Source organism: Conger conger, chromosome 7 (assembly GCF_963514075.1).
Source record: "Conger conger chromosome 7, fConCon1.1, whole genome shotgun sequence".
NCBI lineage: Eukaryota > Metazoa > Chordata > Actinopteri > Anguilliformes > Congridae > Conger > Conger conger.
The window spans coordinates 8,702,243-8,724,922 of NC_083766.1; the positions used below are offsets into that span (position 1 = coordinate 8,702,243).

At 42.0% G+C, this 22,680-nt stretch overlaps 1 protein-coding gene across 1 annotated transcript in view; it reads left to right on the forward strand.

Annotated features, from left to right (window-relative positions):
- The window catches only part of LOC133133031 (D(2)-like dopamine receptor), a 38,610-nt gene that overhangs the window by 11,179 nt on the left and 4,751 nt on the right, over nucleotides 1-22,680 (forward strand). Inside the window, exons 2-5 of the mRNA XM_061248974.1 lie at nucleotides 14,231-14,548; nucleotides 18,094-18,203; nucleotides 21,096-21,232; nucleotides 22,409-22,602. Of these exons, the coding sequence (XP_061104958.1) occupies nucleotides 14,270-14,548; nucleotides 18,094-18,203; nucleotides 21,096-21,232; nucleotides 22,409-22,602 (720 nt within the window). The 5' untranslated portion in view covers nucleotides 14,231-14,269. The remainder of the gene's footprint in view (nucleotides 1-14,230; nucleotides 14,549-18,093; nucleotides 18,204-21,095; nucleotides 21,233-22,408; nucleotides 22,603-22,680) is intronic.

Below are 22,680 nucleotides of genomic sequence, written 5' to 3' on the forward strand. Positions count from 1 at the left end.
TCCATGCACTGAATTACTCTTTTTTTTTTTTGTTAATGGTGACATGCGATTAGCAATGTTAGCAGTCCATTAATCACAATTCTTCCAGAACTCTTTGTACAGTATTGTTTCTTTCTTTGTTATTCCTGTTGGATTTTTACAATTTGCTTTGTTATGAAGTATGAATGTACTGTTATGCACATGTACCTGTGCATAACAGTACATTATACTGGTAATTAGGTAATTAAATGCTGAATACTAACTGATCAGATGCTGGGATGAGACATGAGAATTAGCTAAGCATTTTGATTTCCATTTGATTTAATCAACAGTTGCACTTCGCTTTGAGTTACCAATAAATGCAAGTGTGTCTTCTTTCCTGATCCCAATTCCTGATTTTAACAATCACACAGAATTAGTCATGGCATTTATTTCTAGATAAAACTTTGAGACAAAGTTGATTGACTTTATTGGAATAATATTCATGTTTTGTTCTTTTTTATGTTGTGGCTGTTCATTCATATTCTATTTGGGCTGGGGTGATAGAAGGTAAACCTCTTTATTGTGGGAATGGCAGTGCATGTGAAAAGGATTTGTAAACGGGTGAGAGACAAATGCAGTCCGGTGCCAGGTGTCTAATCCGTCTGAGAAAATATGGCAGTGACTCCTCCCACCCCATGCCCACATATGGCATGTGATGTGAGCTGAATTTTGTCTCCTTTGATAAATCGGCAGACAGACGGCCAATAATGGCTGCGATCAAAGACACAGGGAACTTCTGTCTGCTGTTTCACAGAGATCCCAGAGCTGCTCCCCGAAACAAACACTGATCGCTTTATTTCACAGGACTCAACCTGGATAGATTAGTAGATTAGTAATTAAGGATTGAAACTAATCTTACATTTTCTGAAGAAAATGTATATATTTGTCGAGCCGTGACAGAAGAGATTGACACAGGGAGGTAGAGCGAATGGTGGTTTACACCGGCAATTTATTACATACACTGGGCCGGGGAAGGCGAGAGAGAGAGAGAGAGAGAGAGAGAGAGAGAGAGAGAGAGAGAGAGAGAGAGAGAGAGAGAGAGAGAGAGAGAGAGAGAGAGAGAGAGAGAGAAACAAAAAAGGGTCTTCTGTCACCCTCACGGGAGCGGAGCCAAAACAACAAACGAAAACATTTCACCTAAATAAATCCCAAACGATCGTCAGTTGCTCCAGGAATACTGCTCTCCTGAACGCAGCTCTTATACGCCTCTCCCTGGCACCTCGGTTCCCGGTCTCAGACGCCTCCTGCAGCAAAGAGCCCACATTTAACAGCCTGGACTCATTCATCATGCAGCCCAGGTGTGTGTCCCACAAATCAGGCCCCACCTGCCACAATATTAAAAAATGAATCTTGCAGAAAATGTTAAGACCATGGGCCATGGAGGCCTGAAAGTATGCAGGTTTTCATTCTGCCCAATTACGGCTGATTTCAATCATTAACAGGCCTTAAACCAGAGAGGAGGGAACTAATTAGTGAAATCAGTGGGTCTAGTGATTGGCTGGAATGAAAACCAGCATACTGTCCCTCCACAGCGAATGATTGGGCGCCCCTGGTCAACACCACCATATTGTACGAAGCTCAGACTGAGCGGAAGGCCCTTCAGAAGGTGGTGCTGCTTTGTTGCTTCCTGCCCATACATACCGTATTTCCAGCAGGATTTATTTCCAAAACTGACCCATGCCACTTTAGGTACCTTCTGGAGAACCCTGGCGGTGTGGGTGGAGATGGCAGTGACTCCACACTCCTGTCACGTGAGGGTGGAGATGGCAGTGACTCCACACTCCTGTCACGTGAGGGTGGTGATGGCAGTGACTCCACATTCCTGTCAAGTGAGGTTGGTGATGGCAGTGACTCCACATTCCTGTCACGTCAGGTTGGTGATGGCAGTGACTCCACATTCCTGTCACGTCAGGTTGGTGATTGCAGTGACTCCACATTCCTGTCACATCAGGTTGGTGATGGCAGTGACTCCACATTCCTGTCACGTCAGGTTGATGATGGCAGTGACTCCACATTCCTCTCACGTGAGGTTGGTGATGGCAGTGACTCCACACTCCTGTCACGTGAGGGTGGAGATGGCAGTGACTCCACACTCCTGTCACCTGAGGGTGGAGATGGCAGTGACTCCACACTCCTGTCACGTGAGGGTGGAGATGGCAGTGACTCCACACTCCTGTCACGTGAGGGTGGAGATGGCAGTGACTCCACATTCCTGTCACGTGAGGGTGGAGATGGCAAGGGCTCCACATTCCTGTCACGTGAGGGTGGAGATGGCAGTTGGGTGCAGGACCGTGACTCCACGCTCCTGTCAGGGTGGCAGCCTCTAAGCAGCGGATGCAATAACACACATCTGGACGTGTAACCCGGTGCTGGCTGACTGCAGGCCAGGTGCTGTACTCCGAGCCCCTGAGGCACTACAGTGTGCAGATCCATGCCCTGCTGAGCAGCGGGGTTTCCTGAGGTTACTGTGCCTTCCACACACATGAATGCAGCCCCTGCTACACACAGCCACGCCGAGCCAATCAGCAGGAGCGGCAGGCAGCTTTACCTCTGCCAGCGCTCTGCAACCATCAGAATTTTCTTTTGCATTATACTCCAATGAGGTTTATTCAAATGGCTATAGAAGATTATGACTCCATTTACTGTTACTGCAAAAGCAACAGAGCAAAAAATGTTAGCCTAAGTGTCAATCATTTCGAAGCAAAAAAGAAATACACAATACGACACGAACATGGACACTTTAACATTTTAAGCCATTATCAAATCTAGCAGTAGGATAAGTAGCCAGGGGATCTGTTATCCAGGGAATGAGGTTACAATCCGTCAATGCTGCATGAACTTCACCAGAGGTTTTATTACTCTCAAGGAAATCTCCAAGTGGTGTTCTGATCGGATCGCATCTGGCGAATAAATCCATCTATTCACTTAGTCCATCACAGACATTTTAATCTGTGTGGGGCGACATGGCTCAGGCAGTAAGAGCAGTCGTCTGGCAGTCGGAGGGTTGCCGGTTCAATCCCCTGCCCGGGCTGTGTCGAAGTGTCCCTGAGCAAGACACCTAACCCCCAAATGCTCCTGACGAGCTGGTCGGCACCTTGCATGGCAGCCAATCGCCGTTGGTGTGTATGAATGGGTGAATGAGGAGCATCAATTGTACAGCGCTTTGGATAAAGGCGCTATATAAATGCCAACCATTTACCATTTAATCTGAGCTGGAAAGGTCTTGACAAATCTTGGCCCACATCATAGCACACACTGCAGTGCGCATCTCCACCCATGTCCAGGGCCCAGACATTGTTGTTGTCACCTGTCACACAGCACAGAAACCCAGTAGAGTTCTGTCAATCAAGAAGCATATCAAACAGATCGATACAGCAGGTGATTGGTGGTGACTTCCTGACTGGATTTCCTAGGAACCTGATGGTATCCAGGCAGTAAAGCCAGAAGGTATCCACCTTTGGCATTGTTCCATTGGTTGTTACCAGTATAGTCTATGATTGGTGGAACTCCTCTCTGTCATACTCCGGGGTGATCTCCCTGTTATTCCTCTCGTTTCAGTATGTGTCTATGTCCTTGGCATTTTCGTGTTTTTTGTCCCTTGTTGCTTTTCGTAGTTCTGCCAGTCATTCATTCATTTCAGCTGTTTGTCATTTTCTTTAATTCACCTGCGTATTTATACCCCTCTATTTCCTTTGTCTCGTTGCTAGATTGTTATATACTTACCTCTGACTCTCCAGTGATTATTTGATTGCCTTATCCGTGTATCGACCCTTTTTGTGTACCCCGACGTTTGTTTTTCGATTATTGATTTTGTCTCGGTTTGGATATTTCATTTTTGGACTTCGGACTGCATTCTGTTTTTACGATCCCTGGATCTCCTTTTGTACCTCCTTTTGCCTGGTCAGACTGCCTGCTGATGAACAAACTTTTGCTTGTGACTTTGACGCCATCTTGGATAACCCTTATTACAACTGTCTACTGCCCCCATTTCTGTCTGGACTGTCTCTGAAATACTGCATACTTCCGGGTTGCTGTTGGTTCTTCTCCCTCGCATTCTGACACTCTCTGGTTTACACGTAAAAGATGGCAATGACAACATCCTGTCCCTATTTCACTACCCCTTCCTTTGTCTTCAGTACAGTCCCCCGCTTACCATTGTGCCAGAAACAATACAACTAATTCCTGAATGTGAAGATGCACTAGCTATGTCAGGCTCCTTTGGAATATCTGTGTGCCTGGGCAAGAGGTGTTGGCCTCTGTTGGTTATTTAGTGTCAAGACAGATTCACTAAGGCAGACTTACCAGCTTCATCCTGGATCCATTGTCTTTTTTTTTGTTTGGGAGTTCTTGCGGCCATTACTTTTTGTCATGGATCCTTTGCCTGGATTGTCTTAAATCTGACAATCAGATTTTTGGATAGGGCTTTGTAAGAGGCTCTAAGTAGAAATGACTAAAGGGCAGATATTAAATCTCTGTTTTTCCTATCCAGCAAAAATCAGGGATGAATTCTGATTGAATATTGGCCTTGGGGATGTGGGAACTCACTGTGAGAAATGTCTGAAATATACCTATCTTGTCTAAGTGGGACCAGGCATCACTATCCCAGGCTACCTTCACACGGAAAATGGTATCCAATGATTTTCTTCTGGATAATGTTATATCCTTTTAGATAATGTTATAGCTGATACCTTCTTTTGTTACAATACACGTTGTTGTTTGTTCGGCTAAAATTACAGTTATTGATGATACATGGGCCTCTCTGGAGACGGGCACAATGTTCTCTGCTACTGTGTGTCTGTCTGAGAGCATCTCCCAATTGATTATAGTGTGTGTGTGTGTGTGTGTGTGTGTGTGTGAGGGTGTGTGCATTCCTTATTTTTGTGTGTGCAAAGACCATACCTTCAGGGCTTGTTTTTTTTTTCAGTCACAAAATAATTACTATTTTTGTTAGGCACATTTGCCCTTCATAGAAGTCAAATTAATACTAATCTTTGTATTAATTGATAATTCTAGGTTGAAAGCATTTCATTGTTGGTATTTTGGTAATCCGCTCTCAGTTGGGCATTATAGAGTTTGACATAAAGGGCTATCTTTCGTAATTTGGTGACTTGCCATGCACCAAAGTAGGAGTAGAGCTGCTGTCAGGGGGGTAAATGGTAATGTCTGCATTTATATAGCGCCTTTATCCAAAGCGCTGTACAATTGATGATTCTCACCCAGTCATTCATACCCACACTCATACAACAACAGCCATTGGCTGCCATGCAAGGCACCGACCAGCTCATCAGGAGCATTTGGGGGTTAGGTGTCTTGCTCATGCGACGCGCCATAGGTGGGATCGAACCGGCAACCCTCCGAATGCCTGACCACTGCTCTTTCCGCCTGCGAGTGAAGATCAAGCAGGACTTTGCTGTTTGGTGTGTCTGTGCCACATGCCTGTTAAAACCAGGTCTATGATGACTGTTGCAGCCCCAGAGCACAGCAAGTTGCCAATTGCGGGGCTTTCCCAAGCAATGCACGCAGGATTATAATCTATTCAAAAGCCAATGCATTGTTTTAGTGGAACATATGCCGTCCATTTTATTTCAATCCCCCAAGCAGGGAAAATGCATCATTTGAATTTATTATTTGAATTATTATGAGCTTTGCTTGTTTTATTTTGTCTAATAAATAAAGTTAGTGTTATTCATTATAATTAATTATTTTTTCTTTTTTTTCGCATTGAAGCTATTTAACTGCAGGTGTAATGGGAAACTAAAGCTGGACTAAAGCTGGGTTTTCGATCCTGCCTTGGGGGTGTCGAAGTGTCCCTGAGCAAGACACCTAACCCCCATTCGCTCCTGACAAGCTGGTTGATGCATGCCAGCTAATCGCCGTTGAGAAGCATCAATTGTACAGCACTTTGGATAAAGGCGCTACATAAATGCAGACCATTTACCAAGGTGGTACATTAGATTCAGTTCTTTCCTGGGGTGTTGTATATAGCTGTATATATATATTTGTATTATATGAAAAAAATTGTTTACTCAGACTCTGAAATAAGGAGTGGATTTTAAATGTCAGCTTACAAAAATAATACCAAACTGGCAAAGTTATAAATTAATAAATAAATGCATAAATGAAAATATACATCACTTGGGAAAAGGTCAATAGAGGCAGAACAGATGCAAATGTTAAGGTGAACTTTCACTGGAGTGCCTTCCTATAATGTGGCTGATATTTAAAGTTCAATGGTGATTTCATTTCTATTCTTTAATTAATAACCCACACCCTCACCAATTTCTTATCGCTTTTCCAGGTTTTCCAATTTTTTGCTTTTATTTCTGTGGTTTTCTCCTGACACTGAGTGTCACTGCATCCAAAAAAGCATTACCACATTGGATACATTCGGTTATCCACCCACATCGATTAGAGTGCGACGTTGACAGCAAATGTCATCAGGCAGTCACTTTGAAGCCCCCGCTGATTGATTGCTGATATCCCTAATTTCACAAATGGAATCCTTGTGCCCTAGGGCAGATACGGGGGAATGTGCATGTCACCGTCATCGTGAAATTAAAGTCAACAGATTTTTTTTTGCATATATTGCATACATTCAGATCCAAGCCGTTGTCAGTTCACATCCAATCAACGATTCTACGTAAGCAATATGATGCAGTCAATCTGCCTTCTACTCATCTGACAAGATCTAAGGCCTTTGGGCCTTTGTAGCAGGATTTTATCTCTCTGAAAGTCAATAAATTGTGTGTGTGTGTGTGTGTGTGTGTGTGTGTGTGCACGCGCACATGTGCATGCGCGTGTGCATATTTTCTTTTGGTTAATGTTATATCGTTTCAGATAATGTTCTAGCGGGTACCTTCTTTTGTTACAATACGCATTGTTGTTTGTTAGGTTAGGTTACAGTTATTGATTATACATGCGCCTCTCCAGAGAGTGGCAGAATGTTCTCTGCTACTGTGTGTCTGTCTGAGAGCATCTCCTAATTGATTATAGTGTGTGTGTGTGTGTGTGTGTGTGTGTGTGTGTGTGTGTGTGTGTGTGAAGGTGTGTACATTCCCTATTTATGTGTGTGCAAGTACCATACCATAAGGGCTTGTTTATTTGTCACAAAATAAGGAATTCATAAATGTCAATAACTAATTTTTGTATAAATAAATTGTATAGGATCAAATCATTTCATTGTTCAAGAGGTCTCACTTATGGTTTTAGCTGTGTTGTTGATTTTTGCATTGGATGGTGCTAATGCCATTGGAACTGCGCCTTCCCACAAACAATTATTTTCCATATACTCACAACCCTTTGGGTCACACTTTAGTGTGTTGCTAAAAACAGCTTTATGAATCATACTATATGTCAAGCTTTCATAAACACAACATAATGGCTTCACAGACCAATTCAAGAGCCAAGAGTAGGTGATAGTATTTAAAGGGCATTTGCATCACTAATTCCTCATAGCTAGCAGAGTTGTATGGCACATTTTTTATATGAGCATTTATCAGCATGTTAGCATGAGTCAAGGAGACCAATCCTTGGGCGGATTCAGATTTTCAGGACGTCAAGCTCATGACACTAAGTGACATCATATGTTATGTCACAGGTTAGCCTTTAGACAGGTGACATCTTTGGTTATGTCACGTTTGGTATAATGTGTTGCATAGGAAGGTGTTATGTCTCCCTTTATGAAGTATGACATTTGCTTATGTATGGTTTATGAAGCCATTATGTCTTTATGAAGGCTGTGCATATGCTTCATGAAACATTTATAAGCACCACTTTGTTTGACCAAACATTGTGGTTCATTGCCCTATCATTTTGAAAAAGATCTCATCTTCATAAATCATTGTATTTTGAGACATCCTGATGTGCAGTTCATAAACCTGTCACACTCAATGTACATTAAGTACACACTGCACAGTAAGTACATTGAGTGTAGCAGATAATTTTGCTTTATCAACGTTTCAACAGTTGTTTAGACTAAGCAGGGCCGAATCCCCCCTAGAGCAATGGGAGCTGAAGGGCTCAAAAGCTGTGCGGATGTTATTGTGGCTACACTGAAGCATGGCCGACCAACCTTTCTGGCCCCAGTCAAGCACCTTGGCCACTATGCTACAGGCTGCCCGTAGGAGCAAGCTGGTCCACCTGGCTTTGAATGTAATGCGCTGTTTCTCTCACTGAGCTTCGACAAGGCTGTCGTTACGCAACTTGTTGCAACCTGCCTACATCCCCTGCCTACAGATAGATTTGTGGGCTAGCCACTGAAAGAAATCGGCAGTAATTCAAAGGGCGTGTTCAGACTAATCCCGCTGCATAAAAAAATATTGATCTGAGAGAGAGAGAGGCATGTGGGAATTAAAGACAAATGTCACCTTTCAGCTGTTTTCGACAAAGACATTATTTAGTTCAGCAGTTTATATAGATGACTTCTGTCGCTTGCTGCCTGTCTTTTGAATGCTCTTTTCCGCACGTAGCTTTGATGGACAATGGGCAAAGATGCCTCACAGAGAGTTCATTGCCATTCAAACACACAGCTGCTGTGGCATTCCTTTGATGGGGATGAGCCTCTTCCATGAATGACGCAAGACAACACAAATCCCATTCCACCGGCACTGTCAGTATGGTATTATGTAACCAAAACATACAGACGAATTACATTATCCCAAAGTATTAGCCAAAGACTCCATAACCATGATGATTACAAATGTGAACTATTTTTCTTGTAGTGCTAATACATGTGTAACAACGGCCTATTTTTCTGACGGGATGCTTCATTGGAACTGAAATGTCATTTGAAATGCAAAACCTAAATCAGCTGTAATTATTTCAGACAGTTTTATTAAATATATAATTACCTTCTTGCTTTTTTGTCTTTATAAATGGCATTATTGACCACCAACAGTTCTGATCTTAGCCAATACAATCAGTCAGTGGTAAAGTAGATTACTTAGATAGCCAGGTGCCAATTAAGGGTTGTCATTAAAACAGAGGGAGAGACAGAGAGAGAGATAAAGAGAAAGAGAGAGAGAGAGAGAGAGAGAGAGAGAGAGAGAGAGAGAGAGAGAATTCCTGAAATAACTTGCTCTGCTGTTATAATTACACAGTGATGTACTGATGCAATTTCGTTTTTTCCATTACCACAGCTTCATAGAAATAACTTTATTGATAACATTTTAACACTTAGTCTTCTGTAGACTATCTAATATGAGCTTGCACCAAGGTAGTATGAAAAGCCACACTCCAAAATAATGTATCATTACATTATATTATTTAGCAGACAGTTTTATACAAAGTGATGAAAAAAGGGTGCATGGTAAGGTCATTGGAACAAACTACAGAACAGGTCAGATAAGCTACAATTCACAGAGAATCAGTTGTACAGCCATGAAGATCATGTCCAGTACACATGGCAAATAGACCAAGTCATTAAGGGATTAGGTCAGTAACTACAGTACCAAGATAAATACAAATGCAAATACAGTACAATATAGATACAAATACAACTGCAGCCATCCTAGATTAAACTACAAAGTACAACAAGGTTCTAAAAAATTGACAGGTGAAACAAGTGGTGACATTGGCTCAGCAGGTAAGAGCAGTCACCTGGCAGTCAGAGGTTTGCCGATTTGATTCCGCCCTGGGTGTGTCAAAGTGTCCCTGAGTAAGACACCTAACCCCTAAATGCTCCTGACGAGGGCGAGAGCGAGAGAGAGTGGTCTTGGGATAACTCTGGAAATAACTTGTTCTGCTGTTATAATTACACGGTGATGTACGGATGCATTTGAGCTTTTTCCATTACCACAGCTTGATGGAAATAAATGTATTGCCTTGCAATCGCCGTGTGTGAGTGTGTGTGTGTGTGTGTGTGTGTGTGTGTGTGTGTGAGTGTGTGTGTGTTTGAGTGTGTGAGTGTGTGTGTGTATGTGTGTGTGTGTGTATGTGTGTGTGTGTGTGTGTCTGAGTGAGTGTGTGTGTGTGTGTTTGAGTGTGTGAGTGTGTGTGTATGCATGTGTGTGTGTGTGTATGAGGAGCATCAATTGAACCGCGCTTTGCACTATAAATTCAGACCGTTCACCAAGTGGCAATAGATCAGGGTACCTTGACACCGATGAGTCGTCTGACTGTAGTGGAAAATGGATGGTGATTGGGCAGTTCTTATCCAAATTGGGCACTGCACTATATGCAGATGCGGGAAAGGGGTGTGGCATTGAACCTCAAAACTGATTGTCAGTCCGTAATGAGAAACAAACAGAACAGCTTGTGCTGTAATATATTTCATTTCTGGCACCTCTGCACAGTCTGTGCATTGGCAAAGGGGATTTTCATTTAAGACTCATCATTTTCATGGGCATGTACATCGCATTAATATGGATTGCTTTAATTTCCCTTGCTCATTGGAAACATTAAATGCAGATCTAACTACATCACTATTGTGGGGGCTGCAATCGAAAGGAAATGAGGCCAATCTGGTCTGCACAGAGGTTCCTATTCCGCTGGAAAATCTATCTATATAAGAGGAGAGGAGGGAGAGAAGGGTGGATTGATGGATTTGCAGACCATTTGGATTCAAAAGAAAATGGATCCACATTTCATAAAGATGTGGCAGTGTACCAGGAAGAGAAGGCAGATGGCTACAGGGTCCCATCTGGAAAAGGATTGTGGGTAGCTGGTTTCTGCTTAATTGCTTACCTTTAGCAATGTGGTGGAGCTCCGGGTCTTCATCCAAATATGTGCACATAAATAATCCTGTAAGGATATACTTTAATGCACTCCAGCTTTTACATAACTCTGGATTAATATCCAATAAATTTGTTGACATCATAATAGTGTTGTAGGTCACAAATCACCACAAAATAGTATCTCAAGAGTTAGCAGTAGCTTTTTAAAGCAGTGAAAAGAAAGCAGAGAAAAATGTTTACTGTAAAGTTGGAGCTTTATTGCATGCACCTGAAATAAAGTGGTTGGTGAGGATTGTTTAAACAATTTCACTGTCTGTTAAGATCATCCAAATGTTAAAGAAATAAGCAGAATCACAGGAAGCTCACATCTCTACAGGACCTTCCTGAAATAGTCCCATTGATCTTGCTGACTGGCTTCCCTTGATAAGCCTTCTCAGCACACTTTACAGTGATGACCACTTTATCATGCAAAGAAAGTTAGCCATCTTTGGAATCAACCAATGAATGTTTTTTATGATCAGCACCATACATCTGCCCCAGTGTGAATTACGAGTCGCAATATAATATCGAAATATGATGTTGTTTTTTTCCCCTCCCAGTCATGGAGCTACCTTGAATTGGTTTTCTGCATCACTCTGAAAAGTGTAGGATTGCTTTTGAAGTTCTCTGACATTCTCATTGCTCACACTGTGGTACGGTCATGCCATTTATGCTTATTTGCATTGCTTCAATATTTTAAAAATAAAATCCAAAACAGGGTAAGAGTTTTCACTACATGAGATAAACAGGCATTTGAAATGTTGAGCCATGCCCACTGTTTCCTGATCATTGCACTATTGATCATTTTCCAGTGAGTGAGCAAGACGTCTCACTGTAGAATGGAGCTGTCATTAAGAGCAATCGGGTTTTTCTGGTTGCCAGAATCCATTTTGAGAATGCTGTTGTAATTTGCAAATATTGAAATAAGGACCATTATACAAATCATTTTGGGAAAATAATGTTATCAAGGAGTGGAGGCGATGCAATTGTCTTGGATTCTGAAGACAAAGATCTCACCTAATCCTAAAATCAATAGGACAATTGCTGCCTGCCACTCTTGCTGTGAATCAATGTAGGGGAGACTGGGGACCATTTTTACACGGTTTTCTCCAACATGTACTCTCAGTGAGCACTTTATTAGGTAGACTTGTACACCAGCTTGTTAATGCAAATATTTAATCAGCCAATCATGTGGCAGCAACTAAATGCATACAAGCATGCAGACATGGTCAAGAGGTTCAGCTGTTTTTCAGACCAAATGTCAGAATGGGTAAGAAATGTGATCTGAGTGACTTTGACCATGGAATGATTGTTGGTGGCAGACAGGGTGGTTTGAGCATCTCAGAAACTGCTGATCTCCTGGGAGTACTCACTGGGTGTAAAAATCAATGAGTGTTTTTGATAGAGCTCTCAGACTTTGATACAAGCTTCCAATATTTGTCTGCTACAAATACTAGTCATTTAGTCATACAGTATCACAATGCATGAGTTAATGTCAAATTGAATAAAATACTTTTATTCTTAAACGTATAGTATAGAGTATAGAATGGCATATTTCTAACATCATTTGAAAACAAAGATACATTTATTCTTTATCATGTCACCCCTTTCAAAATATTTTTAAAATAAAAAAAATGATGCTTTTTAGTTTTTAAATGTAAAATGGCTTATTTTCTAAAAATCCGAAACAATGTACTGTAATAGGGTGTTTGTGTGTATGTGCGCATGTGCGTGTGAGTGAATATGTCAGCTGACTACCCGTGTAGTGCTTTAGCGTGTCGACTGGGATGCCTCTGTCTATTTTCCTCTTCCATTGCCTAGATATACTGAGAAGTAAATAAATGTCGAAAACAATGAGTTTCAATCAGAATTAAGTGTCATAACCATCCCCAATCCAGCCAGCCGTTACATAGCCAGCTATTTTGGCATGTGGTTTTGAAGCTAGCATCAATTTGAGGCATCAGATTTGACGAGAAACTGCTTATTACTGCCGAAGTTAAGCCATTGCACTGACAATATTGTGACTGCTAAACAAGAAATATATGAGATGACAATTGTTACTTCATTACCTCAAAATCAGTTTTTTTTGGCTTAATTAACTTATTCATTTAATATAGAGTCATCAAACTTCTAGTGTGAGCTCAAGGGAGGATATGGGTCTGGACAAATGTGATCACATTACCACAACTCATCCCAAATTGATGATGTTACAGCTAACCAGGGGTGGCCTGTAGCGTAGTGGTTAAGGTAAATGACTGGGACACGCAAGGTCAGTGGTTCTAATCCCGGTGTAGCCACAATAAGATCCGCACAGCTGTTGGGCGCTTGAGCAAGGCCCTTAACCCTGCATTGCTCCAGGGGAGGATTGTCTCCTGCTTCGTCTAATTAACTGTACGTCGCTCTGGATAAGAGCGTCTGCCAAATGCCAATAATGTAATGTAATGTAATGTAACCAAACTACGCACAACTACGCACAAGTATCCACAAGTGACCAACAGTGTCACTGCATGAGGGAAAGTGTGAGGGAGGAGATAAGAAAGGGGAAAGTAAGTAAGTAAGAAATGGCAGCAGCACCTCAGTCTTCTGTTAGTACAGTCGACCAATTGCCAGACGCCAATTCATTTAAGGTACATGACTGGGACCCGCAAGGTCGGTGGTTTCGATCCCCGGTGTAGCCACAATAAGATCCGCACAGCCTTCGGGCCCTTAACCCTGCATTGCTCCAGGGGAGGATTGTCTCCTGCTTAGTCTAAAATCAACTGTACAAACACAGTAACTAAGAAATAATTATTATTGTCATGATATATGACTATAAGTCTTTCATACATTGTGCAATGTACACCTGAGCAACCCATCGACAGAATTGTTCTCTGCGTGAATGTGTCTGCTGTCACACAAGCGCACATACATGCTTCATAGGTAAATGCTTTGTTTAAATGGCATTGGTTTCTTTTACTGGTAAGGAAGTAGGGCTCTGAAAAATCCTTGGTGAGATTCTGAGAATCTGTACAAGTAGCTTCATTGTCAACAAACATTTCTGAAAGTCCCACAGAAACTGTTCCTTCCCTTTCCTGTCCCGTTGGGAAAAGATGGAATATGTTATACGCAGCTGACTAATAAGCCAATATTACGATATGCAAATCATCATCTTTTGATTGATGGCAGATTTAAAAAAAACAGTTAATTTATTTCCTTCATCAGACAAGTTTAGTGATTGCTTTGTATTCATAAACAGAGCAACATAGTTGTTTCTTACATTACTTGTCATTTGGCTGACACTTATACCCAAAGCGACTTACAGTTGTTCAAGCTAATTAGGAGACAATCCTCCCCTGGAGCAATGCAGGGTTCAGGGCCTTGCTCAAGGGCCCAAGGGCTGTGCGGATCTTATTGTGGCTACATCGGGATTAGAACCGCCAACCTTGCGTGTCCTGGTCACGCACATTAACCACCACGCTACAGGCCTATCGTCTGACCACTCCTCTCCTTCACTCCAGGTTTCACATCCAGTCCCTGGCTTCAGCCAATCACAGCCCATGGATTTCCTCGCAGACTATGCCTATAACGAGTCGTACTATGGCAACGGGACAGAGTCGGCCAACGCCACGGACTGCGAGACGAGGCACCAATACAACTACTACGCCATGCTCCTCACCCTCCTCATCTTCGTCATCGTCTTCGGCAACGTGCTGGTGTGCATGGCGGTGTCGCGGGAGAAGGCCCTGCAGACCACCACCAACTACCTGATCGTCAGCCTGGCCGTGGCCGACCTGCTGGTGGCCACACTCGTCATGCCCTGGGTGGTGTACCTGGAGGTTAGGCTCTGCTTTCTATCTCATGCTCCTTTCTTTGTTTGGTTTTCAGCACAAAATACTATAATACCGTAATACCATTGCACGTTCCAATTGAGTGATGAAGGGGAAAAACAGCCTGGAAGTAGTGAAAAAATATATTAACATTTTATTAGAAATACTCTAACTCTAATTTTTCACTGCTAAGGCTTTCCTTTAGGAAAGGTATATTTATAGGAAGGAATAATCAACTCTATGGATCAATGAATGTCATGATGCATAACAGTATGTAGTGTTTATGTATACAGCAGAAATGTGATTTTGGGAAGAAACTAATGTGAAAAATAGTGGTAACCAGTAACCAGTAATGCAATGGCGATGCGTGTTGCTTTTGTTTTAAAGGAACTTGTCTGAAAATGTTATTTTCTAGGCTAGGCAACCCATCTGTTGTTAAAAATAAAGCTATTTCTATTGTTATGCTGTTGTGTTTTCTGTAGAGTTGCTGGAGTTTAGCAAATAGGAACCTTTCCAGGCAAAGAGAGAACTGGCAGAACGTTACTGACTCTAAAGAGAGCTGTGATGTCACACTTCCTGTTATCTTCAGGAGTGCGTAAGCAGATGGTAGTGCTGCAATATTTTCACACATCTGTGTTGTAGCATGAGTAAGATACATATACAGACAGCTGTTGTCGCTGGAAACTTATGGCATATTACCCAGCTGGCATATTATCTACTCTATCTACAGCCATGCACTCTGCAAGACAAGGCAAGCTTGAGCCTCATCTACATGCCAACCAGCCATGTTTTAGCCAACCCCCCAGCAAACTTTAGTGTAGGAAAGAGGCCCTAGCTTTTATTGTTAGAGCTAACAATGCTCTGCCCAAAAATGGGAAGTGAATTGAATTTGTGAATTGAATGCTGTTATCATGGCATGTATTAAGTAGCAGCAAAATTTGAGAAATTAGAGAAATCAAATGCAAATCAAATGCAAATGCTCCATCTATTCCTATGTGGGGATTGAATGGGTGGACTCTAATAGCCAGTAAATGTTTTAGTCTCATTGAATATCTCCTCCAATAGTTTCATGAGATTTATAAATAGAGATTTTTTATTATAACGAGATTTGTAGCAAGAGCTATGTTGTGGAATGGTGGTACAGTGGAGAGCACCACCACCACACAACAACAACAGCCAACAGCCACACTTTAACTCTCGAACCTCTCTGTGTACAATTCACACACACACTCACACACCAACGGCGATTGGCTGCCAAGCAAGGCACCAACCAGCTCGTCAGGAGCATTTGGTGGTTAGGTGTCTTTCTCAGGGACACACACATGGGCCAATGTCGTAATACAAACACCTTAATTGTAACAGATTAATTGCTATGGACCACAACTGCTAACAGGTCATCAGAGATTTGTTTCTCTAAAACGGGTGTCTGCTGGTTTTTGGTTTGTTTCAACAGGAGAGATGCATTTCAAAGTCTTTCATTGGCTAAGGAGACCACACACCTTGTTCTCAAGGCCTTAATTGGCTGCTGGTTGAAAGGAAATCACAAATACCAGCAGACACTGCAGCCCTCCAGGACTGGAGTTTGACACCCCTCCTCAAAAATATCAATCCACTTGCAAAAAAACTCTGAGCCAATCAAAAGCCAATAGTAAAATTGCAATACCATCAAATACCCCAGAAAGTGCACTATTGCTATCATTTTTAATTAAAAAATTAAGGGTTTCCCTTACTTCAGGCTCGCATAGTCAAATGTGTTGTCTGTTTACAGTACAAGGTGTTAAATTATATTGTATTACCTACATAGGAAGACTGCTAAGCAGTCTGCTAAGCATCACAAAGCATATAATATATAAATTCATTTAGAAAAATAATTATAAATTAACTTCCAAAATATATAAATTCCAAAAATATATCAAGCTGTATTGTGTTTATATTGCTACAATAAACATTAGCAAAAGGACACAGATTGCAGCAGGCCCAGCAAATGTTATATTCTTTTAGGGGGATGAGATTGCCCTATATTAGGTCTGGGGCAATCTGTGAGAGTAGAGTCATAGTAATAAATATAGATTTTTTTGTATTCTCAATTGTTTGTTCTCCAATAGAACTACTATATGTGTTCTTTAACTGCCAGTTCTAAAACTATTTAATTAGTTCATTAATTCTTTGTTTAAAATTGGCCCATTACCCTAAGTTTCGTCATCTCTTTTAGATCGTATGTGGTTTCAAATTCCAATAATTAAAATATTGACTGACAGCAATTGACCTCTGCTTACCAGATTACAATATTTGCAGGACTGTTCATGTGTTTACATAAAAAAATGCTGGCTTCATTACTCTGTGATGCAGGAAAAGGAAATAACTGATTCTTAACATTATAGACAACAGAACAGACAACAGAACCTTACTTTGCAATGTAAAAAATAGCTTATAATAAGTGTATCTTTTATTTTTGCTCATGCATAGTCACACAGTTACCCTTATATAAAAAGGATCATCAAATTAATTTATCAAATGTCAAACTGTAAAAAATAAAAAATAATTTGAAATTAGGCTGATGCACCCTTTAGACCAGATGGAAGTTAGTCATGCAGTGCCCCTGTGCAGTGCTCCTGTGCAGTGCTCATGTGCAGTGGCGCTGGGCAGTTTTCCTGTGCAGTGCCCCTGCGCAGTGCTCCTGTGCAGTGCTCATGTGCAGTGGCGCTGGGCAGTGCTCTTGTGCAGTGCCCCTGTGCAGTGCCCTTATGCAGTGCTCTTGTGCAGTGCCCCTGTGCAGTGCTCTTATGCAGTGCTCCTGTGCACTGCCCCTGTGCAGTGCTCCTGTGCAGTGGCGCTGGCCAGTGTTTCTGTGCAGTGCTCTTGCAGCAGGCTCACGAGGGGATTGCAGATGGATATGCAGCAGTGCCTCACAATAGAACACGTTGTGTGACAGTACACTGCCTATCGCTCTGACAAATGTCAGCGTGTGCTTGCAGCTGCCACTGGAATTCAAAATCTGAGAGAAAAAAATGCAAGGAAGCATGAAAAAACCCTTCTTTGCGACTTCCTCTCCCATGCAAATGAAGATCACCTGGACTTCCTCTATAGCACATAAACACATGCAGTCGTGAATACCTATAGTATATTTGTCAAAATGAATGAAGAGGTGTGCAAGCTCGTGTGGAACAGAACATTAATCCAAAGATAAAGTGGGATTGGACTGTGGTAGCTTCAGTCTCAATAATATTCTCAGTGGCATTAGTGAGCAGTCACGGTTGTTATGCAATATCAACTTTCATACGGTTTCCTCATATTGATTCAGAATACTGAATACTGCCTTCTTTCTGTTACCAAGACGCACATTGTCTGATTGCAGATAATTTGACATTTCTTTCTAGATGCCCTCCGGATAATTAATTCTCCAGAGGCTCTAGTCAAATCTGCACAAAGTCGTTGTCAAGAAAGAAAAAAACGAAACAATTGTATTAATTTAATTGTGTCAAAGTTAAGGACCAGTGCAGATGAAATCTTGGCCTGAATCTCCAATGACATTTCCTGCGATCTATTCTTTTCAGGTTGTGGGTGAGTGGCGGTTCAGCAGAATACACTGTGACATTTTCGTTACCCTCGATGTCATGATGTGTACGGCAAGCATCCTGAACCTGTGTGCCATTAGCATTGACAGGTAGGCTCTCCCTCAAATGCACATTAAGCCCTTCGCGGAACAAGAAACCTGCCATCGTGTCCAATTAGCAGGCAGTGTGTAGATGGTGTGATAAAACGACCAAATACTAGGGTGACCAGATTCCCTGGATGACTTGTGTAGATAATGGGATTAGAGCCTACAATAATTGCAATTGGTCAGAAAGCCCATTGATATATTGTATGACTGAAATATGGCACAAATCACGATTTTATCAGAAGTCCCAGGAAAAATTGAATGTCTGGTCACCCTAACAAATACACATAGTGAGGACAAAAGTCTACTGAAAGTATCTCGATTGGGTTGCAAAAATCATAGTTCAATATAACAACAGCATGCTAAATCTGTTTTTCAACAAATAAAAAGCATTAAAGGCTCTAAGCAGTGTAAAGAAATGGTTTGTTAGAATGTTGCTGTTGATGTTGCTTCTGTTCTGTGATCAGTTCGGGATAATCAGTGAAGTTTTTTTTATGTTTGCATCGATAATAATATACCAGCCGGCAATATATTATGCTTAATTTAAATGTATTGCTGACAAGAACATATGCATTAGGGCTTTTTTTTAAAGGCCTGGAGGCGAGTATTGGGGGGTTGATCACTCGCAATGAACATCGGTCAAATCAATGACACAGTTAGAGAGGCTTAAAATTCCTGAAGGATTCCATCCCGGCATAGATAGTGCACTCATTAGAAATAATTGTTAAACCCTTCTTTGAAGAAAATCTCATTAGAAAGAAATTTGGAGATTAAACTAAACTCAGAACAAAGTATATAATGTATAACATTCTCAGCCTGATCCCTGCAGTACAGTACATTCACATCTTCACAGATGTTTGAATCCATAAAATAATATTTTAGAAAGAAAATGAATTGGTGAATTGGTATGCTCTTAAAAAGTGCTGTACAGTCAGCCTGTCTTGGTAAATATAATTTATTGCGATGCTAACTACTGTTTGTTTAAAATGGAAGCTGCAAGAAGTATTAGGGTTTGAGTCTGTTACAGTACAGAGCTGCTTAACTGTCACATGCAACGGTTCCCTGATCACCAGTGCGTGACATGTGCCTTCCTTTATTGACCTGCGTTGTGAAGAGTTCCAATCTGTCATCTCAGCCATCAACAGAGTCGGGAACACTGGTTCAGTCATTCTTGCAGGACAGTCTTCTTTGAACATCCCTTTTTGTGCTTCTTTTCGTGGACGTGTGCATCGATCGTTTCAATCCTCAGGCCCTTTGGGGCTCTTGAAAGATTTTTGGCCCTTGCCCTTAAGTCACAAAAGTAAAGTAAGCAAAAACATGTTTTATGACATCAGATTTGCCGCAGGCAATTTATTATCTCTGCGTTGGGCCTTCGAGCTGCATAATGCACAGCATTAATATTCCAGTTTTTGGCTTTGAGAAACTCCTTTGTCTTGTTAGTGATATGTTCGGGGTCACTGAGATGAAGTGCCTTCCGATGCGTTTGAAGGTACTTGCTTGAACGTGAGTAGACAAGATGATTGCGTACACATCAGAATTCATAACTCTCAGCAGTTACAGTACATCATCGATTAAGACAAGGGGAGCCAGTATCTGCAGGAGTGACACACAGCCAAACCGTAACACCCCTGGCACCATGTTTCACCGATGACGCGGGGTGCTTTGGATCTAAGGCAGTTCCTTTCAGCCTTCACACTTTCCATCACTCTGATACGAGTTAACCCAGGTCTCGCCTGTCCAACAGACCTTTCTCCGGAACTCTGCAGTACTCTTTTCAGCACGCCTTAACTAGCTGCAACCTGGCCATCCTGTTCTTTGCGTCAAACTACAGGTTTGCATCTTGCAGTGTAGCCTGTGTAATTCTGCGTATGAAGTGTTCTGTGAACAGTAGTCACTCACTGCCTCCTGAAAACCCCCCAAACGCCTCTTCTGTCGGACATGTGTTTACAGGTTTTCTTCATTATTCATGATAATTCTTCTGTGGGATAACCTACCAGGCCCTTTACAGCTCTGTTTCTTCTACATGATGTTCCAAACGGTTTATTTTAGTGAGTCTTCAGTGGCCTACTTGGTTTTTATTTGACAGCGGTCATCATGACATGGAAATGACAGTGTTGTTACCATGATGCAATAGCTGTCACGAAGTGTCATGTACGTTCATAAACAATGACGTGCCATAGTTATGACACAACTGACATAACAACCCGCATGGAAGGCTCACTATGACCGGGGTGTGCCACCATTTCAGCATGACATTAGCGAATGTCGATGTCAATTAATAGTAGAAATTAACTGCATGTCACTATGTGTCGGCCTGCCAAGTAGTGATACTTCATGCAGAACAGCTTGCCATGAGTTTATATTCTTTCTGGTGTAAGTTAGAACAAGTTGATCTTGGTAGATAATGCACCAACGTTCATTTGTTATGAAACACGTCTTGAGCTTTGTATCTTCTGAACTGTACCCTTGCAATGACTCCTTTAAAACACAGGTGCGTATTTTCCTGTCAAGACAGTGTTATGTCATAAGTGCTGATCATGTTATTAAAGCTTAATTTCTATTAACCTGTTTATCCATTGTTGGAAATGACGTGACTGCCGAAGAACAGAATTTATGGTGTGGTTAACAGCGCTTATTATTTTCCATTTCCTTTTTTATATTATCGGCTGAAGAACAGGGACCTCCTTGGAGTGGTCAAAACTGTACCGCTGATTTTTCCTGCAAACAGGCAAAAGTCCTCAGTCATGGGTGTGGTTGGATGTCAGAGAAACAGAATTAAAGGATTCCTTAATGCAAATGACGGGAGGAAATGGCATGGTGTTTTTTTCAGCCTGTCTCACTATTCTGCTCATCTTCCTGTTCTTCGCCCCCACCCCCGCCCCCTGATATTCCTCTCAGATACACTGCCGTAGCCATGCCGATGCTGTACAACACCCGCTACAGCTCCAGAAGAAGGGTCACTGTCATGATTTCTGTGGTCTGGGTCCTGTCATTTGCCATATCCTGCCCCCTCTTGTTTGGATTAAATAATACAGGTAAATAAGCCCTTTGTGCATGTGCAAAGAGGCACAGTTTATCAATGGTGGGTGAGGGAGGTTTTGACATTCGTAATAGACAATCTGCTGATGGTAGTGCTGTATCATGCAGAGCTGTGTCAATCACAGCGCAGTACCGTGGAGCACGAAGTCACTGGGATTCTATCAACGTTTGCCCGGACAGTAACTTTGACCAACAATTAAGAGCACAAATTATTATTAACATTTTTTCTTCATCACTGAACATTCACCATACAAATGTAATTGCCTACTTCTTGGTTTATTTGTAATGTTAAGGATAACTGCTGGTTGAATACGCCCCACAGTCTTGATTGGATCATGTGAGTCAGTGATTCAAAGGTCAAGAACGTGTCAAGAATGTACAGTACAAGCCTGCCTGTTTAAAGACGAGGTGCTTAATTTCTCATACTGTAACTACCTTTACATGTACACAATTACGCATGTTTTTATGTTTGACCAAGCAGTTCCAATTTAACACGTTTGGTGCTGAAGCCCATATTGGGCTCTGCCTTATTAATACACTTCAAACATTGACTTACACTGGATATTACCAGGCATAACAAAGAGTTACGATTTGTGACCAATGCATTGAGCTGAAGGCTGGTGTAAAGGGGACCTGAGGCACTTAGTAATATAGCTCTGGTTCAGTCACTTTTTTCCCTGGTTAGGGTATGGCCCTGTATTCAGATTTGAAATTTAAAATGATCCATGATTTCCATGAACTGCCTCTGATTAGACTGCAGCTACAGTACTGTGCCATTTTCTGGCTGCCCTGCAAGGACAGAGTCCACCTGGGCAATACAAAAGGACCCTCCATTGGTTCTCTGTTTTGTTTTGTTTTGTTTTTCCTCACAATTCATTGTCGAGTCTTGTTATATGAATATCTTGAGCAGCCAAGACAAACAAACTGAATAACACCACAACCTAGCTCGTTCCAAAATGGCTGCACCCAAGTGTCCGTAGAGTCATATTACCGAGTACTTCGCGTTCCCCCTCGAAATGGATACCTTAAAGCTAGGGTTGTGATTATCATCAAATAAATAAGCTCTGCGTGTATTGTTTTTTTAAATTTTTATCTCACCTGCCACTGCTGCTCTGTACACACACGCGTGTGTGTATGTGTGTGTGAATGTTTGTGTGTGCTGTGCATTCCAGCCACCCGCGACGACGCCCTCTGTGTAATCGCCAACCCCGCCTTCGTGGTGTACTCCTCTATCGTGTCCTTCTATGTCCCCTTCATCATCACCCTGCTGGTTTACGTGCAGATCTACGTCGTGCTCCGGAAACGCCGGAAACGCGTCAACACCAAGCGCTGCGCCCAGGCCACGGACGCCGACTCCACCGGCAAGGTGACGCGCGCGAGCGGAGCTCACCCCCTCTCTCTTTCACATTACAGTACATTACAGTACATTACACTACAGTATATT